This window comes from Fundulus heteroclitus, chromosome 11 (assembly GCF_011125445.2).
Source record: "Fundulus heteroclitus isolate FHET01 chromosome 11, MU-UCD_Fhet_4.1, whole genome shotgun sequence".
Lineage (NCBI taxonomy): Eukaryota > Metazoa > Chordata > Actinopteri > Cyprinodontiformes > Fundulidae > Fundulus > Fundulus heteroclitus.
The window spans coordinates 1669153-1684057 of NC_046371.1; the positions used below are offsets into that span (position 1 = coordinate 1669153).

At 41.8% G+C, this 14905-nt stretch overlaps 1 protein-coding gene across 1 annotated transcript in view; it reads right to left on the minus strand.

Annotated features, from left to right (window-relative positions):
- The window catches only part of tlcd3a (TLC domain containing 3A), a 34300-nt gene extending 20001 nt beyond the window's left edge, over positions 1-14299 (minus strand). Inside the window, exons 1-2 of the mRNA XM_012866604.3 lie at positions 13915-14299; positions 887-973 (exon numbers count right to left, since the gene is read on the minus strand). Of these exons, the coding sequence (XP_012722058.2) occupies positions 887-973; positions 13915-14036 (209 nt within the window). The 5' untranslated portion in view covers positions 14037-14299. The remainder of the gene's footprint in view (positions 1-886; positions 974-13914) is intronic.
- Between the last annotated feature and the right edge of the window lie 606 nt (positions 14300-14905).

Genomic DNA, 14905 nt, shown 5'->3' on the forward strand with positions numbered 1-14905 from the left:
AAAATACCTAGTTTGATAAAAATGTTTGATAAAAATAATTGAACTAGCTAGTTCAGTTAGATTTAAAATTAATATTTTATGGGTTTTATGCATGATCGTTTATTTATGCATTTTGTCAGTTATCAAAATTAAAACAAATAAACACTTGAAATATATATGTTTGTGTGTAATTAATGAATATACTAGTTTCACTCTTTGAAAGGTAAAAAACTTTTAATGATTATATGATTAGCGCCTGTATTAACTTCAAGGTTCCTTTGTACGTAATAATTTGCTATCGGTGAATTTCTCCATGTGGCACAGTGGAAAAAACCAAAGAGGTTGTAGAAATGCTTCACATCGTTCCCCGCTAAGCCTTGCTTTAATTTTACTGATTTACTTTATCTTTATCTATCTTTATCTGTAAAAGTGCTGAAAGCCTGAGTTCCTTTAAATCCAGATTAAAAACACATTTGTTCAGGATTACCTTCGACTGTTCTAGTTAAACTGTTTTAGTGAAACATCATTAGTTTAACTTTGTAGTCCAACTGTTTTTAATATTTTACCATGTTCTATTTTGTTTCTACATTTTATTCCTACTTACTTTTATTCAGTCTTATATTGCTATATTTTAACCATGTAAAGCACTTTGCATTGTCTTTGTACTGAAATGTGCTATAGAAATAAATGTGCCTTGTCTTATCTTGGTTTTGTTTTAAGCATTTAATTTGTTTTAGAGACAGAAACTTTGCTTTATCTGTATGATAAAGCAAAGTACATCCAATCAGTCAGTCTGTCGACTCATAAATGCTGAGTTGACAGAGACTGACTGATCAGTGGTGTAAATAACCAACGTTTACATGTCGGCGACCATGGATTGTTAAATTAAAGAGACGGCGACGCTGACCTGTCATAAATGATGTTGCCTCTGCATGACGACACGATGACGACTCCGGCTGTCGTGGCCATGAGGGCGTGGATGGATGACACCAGTCTGCAAGAAGAAAGCACAACAGATTCACGTCAGATCATCACCACCAACACGTCTGAGCCGCCCTCTCTCTGTTTCAGCTGGTAAACCATCACCCACTTCCACAGTGGTGTCTGTGGGTCTGTGGACCGGCTGGGCTCCGTCTGAACGCAGCCCGCTGTGGTGCATCAGAACCGCAGAGAACATGAAAAACGCCGATATATGAACCTTTACTGAGTTCTGTTGTGACTTCTTGGGTCCCTGCAGAGATGCTGGAGGGTATTTTTACTAAATGCAGCAGGTGATTAACTTTTTTGACCAAGTGTGTGCATTATTATAAACTGGATGATACTTATTTTATTTATTTATTTATTTGAATAGGGACAAAGCACATTAATGAACATCAGTATAAAAACAAATGTAAATATGCCGGATTATAGCTACAAAGCTAATTTTCATCCGTAGTCCCTAGGCAGGCAAATACATAAGAAAGAACATAATATACAATATAAGCATCACAAGGAAAATGTTAAAAGTTTAGTGATCACGTGACTGGCTTGTTTTCATCCATGATACGGCTTATAATAAAACCTGATTTTATTATCATCCAGAATTATTTTATTTGACCAAATCTATTGGTTTTTATTTGTATCCCTTTCGTTTCATAAAGAAAAATTACAGACTTTATTTTTAAAAGCTTGCTTTTATTTCAATTGCCACATCTGGAAGTTGAACTGAATTCAAAGTGCAACTAAACAGTAGCTATGAAACATGCTTAGGAAACAAGCTGGCCGCCCAGCCCAGTAAACAATGAAAATATAACAAATGTTTGCAGTTAATGGTTTTACACAAACGACCTACTTATGAGTTAAATATCATAGCAGGCTTCACTTCACTTATTTAACTTTAATTCATTCATTTACTGATTTTTTAAAGTGTCTTTGGGTATTTTGACCGTACATTAAGCGCCACTACTAAAACTATTTCCCCTTTCAGGACTGATGGAAGCCTGATGAGTGCATTGGAGAATAAAAATAAAATAAAAATCCAGGTTTTCTAACTAAATTAAATCTTCATAAATGGTAAACTGCAGTGAATGGTTTCATGGCCCTACGCCGGCATTAGACATTTTGTGTGTAAATATCGTGACGCTGTGGTATTTTTACTTGAGGTTAACAGACTCTCCTGTGGCCGCAGCATTTCAGACTCGCCGCTGAAACCTTAGAAATTAAAACAGATTATCTGCTAAGAACCGCTTTAATCGGCCGTGTCCCCGCTGAGGCCGTCGCACCGGGCCGACCGGCCGAGCGTGACACATCTGAGGGGCCCCGGGCCGAGCCGCCTCGCTCTCAGCCGCATGGAGGAGCGTGGCAGCTCCCAGAATCCAGATCCTGGAGAGCCGGCGCTGATCCGAACCAACAGAACCAAACAATGTGGCTCTTTGTGTTCCGGGTTCATGCAGGACGTCCGCTTGTTTCACCAATTTGGTCAAACTATGAATGAGTGCTTGAGCCTGGACTTGCTGGCTGCTGCCCAGCTTGGCAGCCCTGACACTAAGCTTCTTTAAAATCAGAAACATTTCATTTAATCCCCCCCCACCCCCCCCCGTAGCTGTAACAGCTCCTTTTACACAACACCGGGTTGAATAATGGGCTTTAATGGCTGCGCCTCGCTCTGAGGAAACACACATGTCTGCTTCTTCAGGTCCAGGAGAGTGAAAACGGACCAGAGACTGCGAGGCCCGTGAAGATGTTCAATGAGCCGGATCATGTTTAGTGAGCCGGATCATTGGGAGACCAGAACCTGTTCACTTTATCACGTTACAACCAGAAACTCTAACCCTCTTCATTGGGTTTTTTTAATGTCAAGAACATGGTTTTAAAATCTGAAAAGTGTGGCAGGCTTCTGTAGAAAGCCCCCCTGAATAAATTGCATAGCAACCAGATCAGCTTCACAAGAAACCGAATCAGAACCAGAGTCCATTTGTCGCCAGATGATTTGCTGCCGATGTGCTAAAAAGATTTAACATTTCCTTCACTTTTTTCTTAGAGTTCTTATAAAAATGTGACTTTATTCTCATCATTATACAACTTTAGTTTAGGAACTGACTTAAATGATATATTTCAATAAATGAGGCCCTAATTGTCTCCTACTGATTGGTTTTGCTTTAATTAGGAAAGTTCAATTCAAGTTTGCCATAATGTAACTAATTATATTTTTTGCTCTAAACCCTAAAATAAAGTAGAGTGGTATATGGCCTTGAGAAGTTCCAGCCCTACACACACGGGTATCGGACATAACAGGGCTGGACGATATAGAAAGCATATTAATAAAATAGAAATCATAATTATAAAAAATTTTAAAACCTATATTTTAAGTGCAGCCCTGAACTTTTCATACTGTTGCTTTATGACCCGTTTTTAAATAAAGAACTCAAACAAACCCTTTACCAAAACTGTAAATCTTTTTTTTTTCTGAATAAATCTGGAAAAAAAGGAAAAAAAAGAGGGAAAAAAAAGGGGAAAAAAAGAAAAAAAAAAACTGTAAGTCTAAAAAAAAAAAAAAGGAACTCTGAACTCTTCGAAAGGGGGCGGGGCTTGGTTCCTGGCTCTGCATTTCTGATTGGCTGGGAGGACGTAATGACTAGTATTAACCTACATGATTGACTAGAATATAAAAGGAAGGGAAACTGTTATATTGAACCTTTTATGGACCTTTTCTCTCTTTTGAACCCTACGTCTCTCCATCGATGTGAATAGTTATTGAATTATCGTCCAGCCCAAAGACGTAACACCGATATTAATATTGGTTATTGATATCGGCCCACATTTCCACATCGGTGCATCCTTATATAAAAGCAAATGTACTTAAAGCTGATGTTTCTACAGGCAAACACCAGACTGTAGGCAGATTTCTGTATATCTAAAGTATTCAGTCAGTAAAACTTTATCTGTCCTCAGCCTTCACTGACTCCTCGCTCCGCCACACGCTGTGTCACAAGACCCGGACTTCACACAGCCCACTCGCTCAGGCGTCGTGTCCGGCAGTAACCCGCTCCCAGCTGACGCAACGCTGAGGTCGATGGGGTGAGGAGAACAGGGGGGAGAAAAGGAGAAATGCCTGGCTGCCTCCCTCTGAAATGTTGACGTTCTGTTCCTGCTGCGTCAGGCCAGACGGCGGCCTCGGCCTTCCCTTCCTACGACTCGTCTCAGGGACGGTCTGCGCTCGTTTCCTCGGCCCCGACGCGGCGCCTGACCGTCTTTCTTTTGCTCCTCCGGCGTAATCTGGGGGCCTTGAGCGCCGCAGCAGAGCGAGACACGCCGATAGAGGCAGAAAGAGCAAACAGAGGCCGGCGGTGGTCACCAGGGCTGAAAACAGGAAGTTATGCTGATGATGATCCTGTTAATGTCCAAGTACTTCTTGATGGATGGAAGTGGAGTAAGAAAAAAACGTCACGTGTTTGGGCCTCAGCTCACTGATGCAGCTGGGCAACATATTGAGATTAGTTTAAAAAGACACAAGATGAAACTAAATCGCTTACATCCACATGGTCTATGTAACAAACATTTTATTCCAGTAGGGCTGAACAATTAATCGCATTTTCAATATAATCGCGATTAAAAAAAAAACGCAATTTCCAAATCGCAGAGGTCAGCAATTTTTGGCTATATAACAATTAGTGAATCAGACGCGTCCTTTAGGTGTTGGTAAAATGTTTAAAGTGGGTTTGCCTCCACATGGAAGGGAAGACAGTTGCAGCAGTGAGATAATCTAATTTTATTACTTGTTTTAGAGTTTATATAATCATATATATTATCATCATTGTGGTCAATCAGTTTAATACATAGACTTGCTCGTTGGTTGGACTTTATGTTCAACAAGGATTGATGTCCAATAAAACTAAAAGCTGTTCTCTTGAATAATATTCTGATCAATAGAAACATTAAAAGTTCATATTTAAAATAGTCCTTGTTTACAACCATCTTTATTTAGACGCCATTTTTGTTGCTTGTGGTTTAGCAGAGAAAAGTCAAAATTGCAATTTTGGTTGAAATCAATCGTAGGCAGAACGCAATAATTTCTGCTCTGAGTTTAGATGCTGTGGGTCTTTTAGCTAACTAATCTGCACAGCGAGGAAACAAATTGATTTGTTGTTTGTATGTTTAAAAAGACATCATAAATTAAACTAAAAAAAAAAAAAAAAAAAAATCACATTAAATCGCAATATTAAGAAAAAAATAAAAATAAAAAAATAATCACAATTAGATTATTGTCCAAAATCGTTCAGCCCTATATTGAAGTAGGTTATTTTTAACCTGTTTCTCATTTATTTACATCAGTTTGTTGAAAAAGAAAAAAAATCAGACATTTGGGAAAAAGCATTGATTCAGAGAAGCTTTTTTTATAATTACTTTATGAAAACAAAATCAGAGATAAATATCGTGCATCAGCATTCAGTCTAAATACATGATTTTTGGCCCGTATCAACCAGCCCTACTGTGCCGTTCTTCAAAATACCAACAGATGATCGCGGTTCTTTACGTAACGTCAGCTGGGAGTCTGCAGACGACCACAAACTTCCTCATGAAGAGGAAAAAAACGCGCTGAGTCAGCGTGATTAATCCTAGACTTAAAACAAACCCTGAAGGTCTGATTGGGCTGGACTTCGCCAGCCGTTCCTCAACAGTGGCAGATCTGCAGCGTAAGAACCGAACGCTGACTGGCGACATGAAGTAGGCTGAGAACCACGGTGAGAACCACGGTGAGAACCACGGTGAGAACCATTGTCCAGCAGAAACATCTGGCTGACAGAGCTGGGTTATGAGGCGAGACGACAGTCCGGATCATCGTACAGATAATGTTTTCCATAAAACCTGAGTAACCTGTGAGATCATGACTTGACGAGGGGTTCACAGGTGAACTTAATGAACATTTATTCATCAGGAAGTCTTTTCTAACCCTTTTAAAAAGGGTCAGAAGTCGTCGTTTGCAGTCAGAGCTCCAGGTTTTACTGAAGCTGGATTTGGTGATTGCTGTTCCTCACTAGAAGCTTCGTTCTCCGGCTTATTTTCCGCCTTCATGGCTGAAGCGTAGCAGCAATAACGGGTCTTGGTGAGCAGAGCGCAGCTGGGAGGTACGGCGCCGCTCTAATACGCTCCAACCACAGACCGCAGACCCGTGTAGCTCTTTGGTTTCATGTGACAGACTGAGGAAGATGATGCGTGGGTTTTTTAAAAAGGTCTCCAGCAGTTTTCAGTCGACAGAGGGAAGTCGTTTTTGATTCTGCTCTGGAGAAACAGCTCCATCAGATTGGATGAACGCTCGTTTAAGTCCTGCCACAGATTATCAGCTGGATCTGGACTTTGACTAGGCCGTTTTAGCAGAAGAAGGAAAGATACTGCAGGTAACAACCAACCAATGAACTGCTGCTATATTTGCACGACTTGTCACCACCATGTGCAACACAACGGCTCTTAAACTGATTTATACACATTTCCTCTGCAGACAACGCAAACAGCTCTTTGCACAATTTTCCTTAATTGTGTTTTAGTCTTTTGCTACCAGCATTGGTTGTTTTTATAGTAACACATGAATGTGATGTGGGACCCATAGAGTCTGCAGCTCCTCCAGAGCCACCATGGTCCTCCTGCTCTCCTGGTCCAGCCTGTCAGTCCAGGTGGACGTCCATGTCCTGGTAGGTCTGCAGGAGGTCCATCCTCTCTGTTAAACTCTTAATGTCAGGAATAAGTCTCGTTGAATGTGGTCCAGCGTTGGGGAGAGCCCACTAGGAGTACTGGTAGTCGTCTGGTTAGTCAGCTACTCGACCATAACTACTACCAGACGTGGAGGAACCGTTCACTCAACAAGGTGCTACTGATGGTGTTTGTAGAAGCTGCAGCTTCAGAGGTCAGGTGGTGCATGACGGCAGTGACGTGACGCTGGTGGGAAACTTCCTCCGCATCGCTCAAACAAACTCATCACTTTTGTGTTTACACATCAAACAGAAGCAGCTGACGCCCAGCAGCTGCTTTCCTGGACACTTTCTCACCTTCACAGAGCTCCACTGAACGGGCCGGAGGAGTCGGGACAAGCTGGAGACGTGCAGCGCAGGAATGCGTCGGCAGAGCCATGCAGCAGGAGGAGTGAGGCTTTGGGAAACTGCTGCTGTTCTGCTTATAATGCATCAGTAAAAAAGTTAAAATCCCTTTTTGATGCTCCAGCATCCCACATGGATGGTTCAAGCTTTGACTAGGCCACTCATAACCAATATTTTGGCCTTTTCTGAACCAATCAGAGGAACACGTGCTGGCTTAACGTCACAAACTGATGGTTGGACCTCCTCCTTCAGGATGTACAGCTATAGAGCAGAATTCATGGTTTCATCAGCTACAACAAGGTGTCCAGGTCCTGGAGCTGCACACCATCACCATGTAACGGGACACCGTCTTTCATAAAGATCCTGGACAGAAATGTTTTCTTCCTCCAAGAGCTGCAGAATCATCCAATCACTGAAGACGTTCCCAACAATGTCCTACACCGCTTGGTATCTGGCGGTCTCTCTGATCAGAGGAGAGCTAAACTCTGCAATCCGTGGGTCTATAGAAGTGGTGTCTTGATTCTAAATGCCACGGTGTAGCGAGTGAAACTGATGCTTAATCCTTTATGGACGAGTGATGCTAATCGGCCTCACAGCGGTTAGGTTGTGAAAACAGCAAAGTACTGTGAGAAACTGTTGATGCTTACACCTGGAAGGACACTATTAGAAATGTTTTTGATACCATCTAGTTGTCAGAGTGTGAACTTTGCCTGTTTTTTGGATCAGATCGGATGGAATTTGGATAAAAAGTCAGTAAACAGTCATGACTTTGATGTAGGTTTTACAATAATAAAACGTTAAAAATGTACTAATGTGTTATTCAAATGATGTCAGGTTAAACATGTGATCACAATTCTAAGTTATTTCCGATTTTGGGATTTGAAGCTCCTTCTTGGAAATGAAAATACTAGTATTGGTAATTAATTTAGTTATAGTAAAATAAATTGTGAATTCTGTGCATTAAATCAATTATCTTTAGATTATGAAGGAAATTAATAAATAATGATGACATGCACCATTACAATATGTTTTAGTGTGAATCAGGGCATAAATGCTTCTGGGATTTTTTCGGTATTTTAAACTAAAAGTTGTTCAAAGACATGATTTTCGATGCGTTAGCCTAATTTCTTATTGCGAGAAAGGTGCTGTATTCAGCTGTATTTAAAATAGTTTTAAAGAAAAAGAAATCATTCTTCAGACTCATACATTGACCTCGTTTCAGTCTTGTTGGAGCAACAGCAGCATAAATAATCACCATACTGAGATTAAACGCGTTTCATTCCTTCAGTGCCTGACGGTGCAAATTAGCAACATACATAAATTTACAGTGATGGCAGCCGCCATATTTAAATGAATCTCTAATCCATTTAACATCTGATTGGCAGCAAAAAACACAAAATGTTTGTACAATTGGTTATAAATCCTGGCATTTAGTAACAAAGGGGTTTTGAAACATGCTTTTTGTATTTACTCGGCTTATTGGTGTCCGATAGACATTATTTTGATGATCAGAAACATTTAAATGTGACAAAGGAGGTAAACAGATTAAGCATTCGGTAAACTGAGCAAACGTCAGTAACGTCAGGCTCAGATCCTGCGGTCAGTGAGGAGAAGCCGCAGCGCGTCGTCCCCTCAGGCTCCACCGCTTCCCGTTAGCTGAGCATCAGTGAATCCGCCGAGGCGGCGTTCACAAAGCGCCGCCGCTCCACGCCGACTCAGCAGAGCCTGGGACTGCAGCCCAGAGGGGGAGGAACCGGGCTGACGGCGGAGAAATGAGCTGTGGACTGAGCCGGGCACGCGGGACCCAGTCCCACTGACCCAGCTAACACCCACCGTCATAATTATTACTCAGGGTAGCTAAATAGTTTCCACTCAGGGAATCCATCCTGTGCTAAGACGGGTTCTCTCTGCCATTTCTAGCATTTAAGAACAAAAGATCCGCAGCAGGGAACAAACGACTTCACCTAAAGATAAAAGTCTACGGCCTTCAATGAGACAATAATCCAGAGAGAAACAGAAACGGCTCTGAAAGCAACGTTTTAAACACGTATAAACAGCAAAGTTAATGTTTTACAGCCAACAGAAATCCTTTACTCCTTCCTCCAGAAGAGAGAACCCGATCTGGAAAAAGCATTTTGATGCAAAACAATTTGAAATAAAATAGAAATCTGACAAAACTGCAAAAATGTAGGATCAACTTCTGCGAGCGAGCACGTTGTAAAATAATCTCTAAACCTTTTTTATTTTGAGGTTCTCTCCATGAACGCTCCGGTTCCTTGGCAGCAGATGCTAACGTAGCCGTTAGTTAGAACATGTTCCGTTAGTTAGAACATGTTCCGTTAGAACACATTTATTATCCTCTAAAGGCAGATTTACGGATCGGTGACTCGACCACCTCAGAATCTCTGAAATAGTTTAGAGGAAATTATCTTAATTCAACAACTGACAAGATTTTGGGCTGAAATTCTAACATTTTCATAATTCTTACCATTCTAAATTTGATCAGCTTCAAATTGTCCATCTGGCCAATTAAAAATATTTTTTTGTTACTTGTGTCATCTTTAATAGGCTTTAATATATACTGAGAAATAAAAGCTTTTTAAAGCATATATACAGTAGTAAATAAATGCTTTTTCCAGCTCATTTCAGAACAGAACCATCTGAACATCTCCTGAAATCTGAAGACTTGGAAAAATAAATAAATTTGATAAAGATGGAATTCCATTCAGTTTCTTACATTCGTGATTTATTCTAATTTTTTTCATGGGGGTGGGCGGTTATGCTTTAATTTTATTTAAAGTTGTCCGTTTCAGAAACCAAAGATCCTTCCTGGAATGTTTCACCAGATTCTGAGGAGGTCAAGCGACCAACATTGCTGAGTTGACACAAAAGCTGCGTTCACGCTGCAGGGAAACGCGACCCACATCCATCTTTTTCACCGCGGTGTGAACGGCCCAATTATGATCTTTTCTTTCACCCCCCCCCCTCCCTCTCCAGAAAACATCCGATTTGGGCCACTTCCATATGTGGAACTGATTCAGACACGCATTGAATTGTTTTCAAAGCGTCAGCAGTCTGAGCGGTCATGTCGCATTTTATCCGTCTTTCATGTTACCCTCCTCTCCTACACATCCTCACACAGTAGCAGCAGCTAGCGCTCCATAAATGACCGCTAATCGCTATCAGGCTCCTCTCCTGTGGAACCAACTCCCAGTTTTGGTCCGTGAGGCAGACACCCTGTCTACTTTTAAGACTAATCTTAAAACTTTCCTTTGTGACAAAGCTTCTAGTCAGAGTGGCTCATGTTACCCTGAGCTACCTCTATAGTTATGCTGCTATAGGCTTAGGCTGCTGGAGGACATCAGGGTCTATTTCTCTCTCTCTGCTGAGTTCTCCTACTGCTCTCCAATCTGCATTGTTTGTTGTTATTTCAGCTTTTAACTTTTGCTCTCTGTCATTTTTCTCTTCATAGAAGGTACACCTGGTCTGGCGTTCTGTTAGCTGTGACATCATCAGGGGAGGCAGATCATTCACTATTACCATCTAACATAGAAAGTACTTCTGGGTCAATGTGAGCTTCTGAGCTTTCTGTGTCTCTGCTCTGTCTTCTCTAACATAGAAAGTACTCCTGGGTCAATGTGAGCTTCTGTGCTTTCTGTGTCTCTGCTCTGTCTTCTCTACCATAGAAAGTACTCCTGGGTCAATGTGAGCTTCTGTGCTTTCTGTGTCTCTGCTCTGTCTTCTCTAAGCCCCAGTGGGTGGAGGCAGATGAGCGTTCACACTGAGCCTGGTTCTGGTTCTGCTGGAGGTTCTCCTCCCTGTTAAAGGGGAGTTTTCCTCTCCACTGTCGCTTCATGCATGCTCAGTATGAGGGATTGCTGCAAAGCCATCAACAATGCAGACGACTGTCCACTGTGGCTCTACGCTCTTTCAGGAGGAGTGAATGCTGCTTGGAGAGACTTGATGCAACCTGCTGGGTTTCCTTAGAGAGGAAACTTTCTCACCAACCTGGAGGATCTGATGGAGTCTGACTTTGGAAAGAACCTTGAGATGACATGTTTCATGAATTGGTGCTATATAAATAAAATTGAATTGAAAATGTAATTAATAGTTGTGCTGCTTTCTTCTTACTTCTTGCTATTTAACATCGACTACATCGTTTTAGCCAATGTAGTCTAAACATTGTCGGCTTTCATTGCTCAGCTTTCTGATAATAAGGAGAGATGCTGGTCGGTATCCGCGGTTTGTTTTTCCTTTGAGTTTTTTTAACAAAACTTTAGTGAACACTTCTAGAAACTTCCAAAAAAATACATTCACCATTATTTCTCTGACATCTCCTGGTTTCTGAGCATGCGGGTCGCTTTGATGGCGGTCGCATTCATCAGTAGAATGAACGGCAACCTCAAAATAAAATCCGATTTCAGCACAAAAAAATTAAAATAAAATCAGAACTGAGCACCAAGAGCTGCAGTGTGAACGTAGCTCAAATGACCCATTAAATAAAATAGTGATTTAATGTTTGTCCTTCTGTTTTATCCTCATGTAACTTTATTAAAAGTCACCTATAAATAAAGTTGATTATTAGAGACGCACTGATGTGAACATTTGGGCAAATATGTCTGATGTATTAATATTACCGTTACGGCTGAAAATATATTTCTCTACCCTTAAAACACGGTGATAAAACAACAACAACAACACTTCAGTTAAAACCCCCACAATCCTGTGCTGCTGCATCATCATCATCATCACATGACCAAACAAACGGTGTATGGCCAACCTGCTCCAGAAACAAATATCTTGTTAATATCTCGATAAAACAATTAGCGACATCGGCCAATAACAGATGTTAATGCCGATATATCGGGCGTCCCTTTTGACTGATATCCCATAATGCCTTGCATTCTCCTCCATTGAGCTAGACCTTTTTGTAATGAAGTCATAAATGAACCATAAAGCTGCTGTTATGAAGACCACAGCTAATATTTAGAAACTCAGATTATTAACCTTTAGAAAGAGAAGTTTGTTAGAGTAATAACATATTTGTTATTACTCTAACAAACTTAAGACCGCTTCATAACCGGTTTATTGCAGTTTTAGCCAATCTTTATTTACACAAACTGATGATGCAGTTCATCTCTAGTGAGAAGCTGGAATTTGTCAGATCAAAATAAAAAAAAAAAAAAAAAAAAAAATAACCGCTCTGAGGTCAGAATATTAACGCTGAAAGGCAGATATCGCTCGTCAATCGCAACCTCAGAATTCAAGATGGCTGCCGTTTGACGACACGCTAGTCGCCTGCGTCCGTTACTGAACACGTTAGCGCTGCTAACGTCAGACATCAGTCCGGGTTGTTCTGATTATTGTAGACGACCCGGTGGAAACCAGTCCTGCTCTGGGCGACGGCGTCAGACTCTGCCTCTGACAAAACTGTGTTTGGGAGGAAGGACGCAAGGAAAGGAAGAAGGAAGGACACAAGGAAGGGAAGGACACAAGGAACATGGGGAGGAAGAACACCAGAGGGAATAGACACAACTAAGGGACACCAGCAAGACACAAGGGAAGGATGGATGGATGGATGGATAGATGGAGGAAAGGAAGGATGGTTGGAAGGCTGGATGAATAGAAATATGTTGGATGGATGGATGAAAGGATGAATAGATGGAAGGAAGGTTGGATTGTTGGATGGTTGGATGGATAGATGGAGGAAAGGATGTATTGATGGAGGAAAATATGGATGGAGGAAAGGAAGGTTGATAGAGGAAAGGAAGGTAGGATGGATGAAAGGATGGAAAGATGCTTGAATGGACAGATGAAAAGAAGGTTGGATGGAAGGATGGGTTATTGGATGGAGGGAAGGATGGATGGTTGGAAGGAAGGGTGGATGGATGGAAGGATGATTGGAAGGCTGGATTAATAGAAAGATGGATGAAAGGAAATAAGGAAGGTTGGTTGGACGGGTGGAAGGATGGTTGGATGAATAGATGGGCAAATGGAAAGATGGAAGGAAGGATGATGGATGGATAGAAGGATGGAGGAAAGGATGGATGGATGGAGGAAAGGAAGGTTGGATAGAGGAAAGGAAGGTAGGATGGATGAAAGGATGGAAAGATGTTGAATGGACAGATGAAAAGAAGGTTGGATGGGAGGATAGAAGGATGGGTTAATGGATGGAGGGAAGGAAAGAAGGAAGGACAGATGGAAGGATGAATAGATGGAAGGAAGGTTGGATTGTTGGATGGACAGATGAAAAGAAGGTTGGCTGGAAGGATGGGTTATTGGATGGAGGGAAGGATGGATGGATGGAAGGAAGGGTGGATGGATGGAAAGGAGGAACCCAGATAAAGGAGCCATTATTATATCCGGTCTCCTCTCCGGTTACCGGATATAAATAAAGTCTGCAAACACAAACATGTCTCCATGTCCTCATTTATCCGCCACACCAGTAATTTACCGGGATTCCAGACACAGGAACCGTCTCGGTGTTTACCGGACCGTTCCCGGAGCCTCAACCCCCCCACAAAGCGACCGGAACACCGAACCGAGACGTTTCTCCGCGTTCGCCTTTTTCCCTGCAGGGACCCATAGTTTGGATGCGCGGCGACATTTATGTAATAATGCGTCCAGTGTGCAGAAACACGCCTAAAACCCAAAGCCGGCAGGAAATAAAATAAAATTAAAATAAAATAAAACACGCCACGGAGGACACGGAGGACAGCTCGGTCCCACGCAGAGGGACGCTGGCGCTGCGGAGCCGCTGGGAGCAGAAAGTGCAGCGGCGCAACTAGCTAACCCGACCAGCGGCCGTTACTAGCTTAAAAGCCCCGTTACCAGGCGGAAACAGCCGAACCGAACCGAGTCACATTACCTCTCGCTGACAAGAACCACGTCGGCGTCGGTCCAGTGCTTGAACACCGCGGGGAGAACCTTCCTGAAGGCGAAGAAAAGACCGGGGAAAACTACAGCCCCGCATGCTAAAACTTGCCACATCCTGCCGGTGTTATCCTCCCAAGCTGCCCCGGAGACCTGGCCTTCTCTGCCCCGCTCTTCCGTCCGCGAATCCCGCCCTATTTACACCCTGCGGTGGGGCATTTCCACGGGGCAGAGCTTCGGCGGGGATTTTTTTTCTTTTCACCGGGAACGGTCTAACATCTCCGCACAGTCACCGGGAAGAGACGCGCAGCAGCAGCAGCAGCGGCGTCGATGCTGAGCTCCTTATCTAACGCTTACAGCCCGCTTCCGGTGCTCGGACTGCCACAATAAGAGCCGGACCGGAAGCTCTTACTTTGAAAGGCAGCTCGCTGAACACCACGTTTAACTTCACATTTAACTGGTGTATTCTCAGACATTATTTATTAATTTAGATCAGGGGTCTGCCGCAAGTGGCTCTTTGGACCTTCCACAGTGGCTCTTAATAACTTTGGCTACAAATTATATTTTTATTATGGTATTTAAATATGAGAATGATAATAAATGCAGGTTTTAGGAGTTTTTTTTCTAATTGCTTTTAATTTTCACAACAGAATGATGCTAAAAGTGCCAGTAATATTTAATTTTAAATCAAAAGTTTTTTTTACAACATTATCCACAAATATCAACATCCCATCCATCCTCTTTTTTTTAAACCAACATAGTCATAAAAGGGTGTTTCTTTAATGATAACATTTTCCTACACTAGATTATCCTACACTAGATTATTCTTTTATTATATAGAAAGATTACATCTTTATTAAAAATTATAATTTGTCTTTTGTCAAAAGACTGAACGAATTTAATTCAAGTGGACTGTAGGCAAAATGGCTCTTTAGACTGTAAAGGTTGCAGGCCCCTGATTTAGATGATATTAGATGATAGATAGA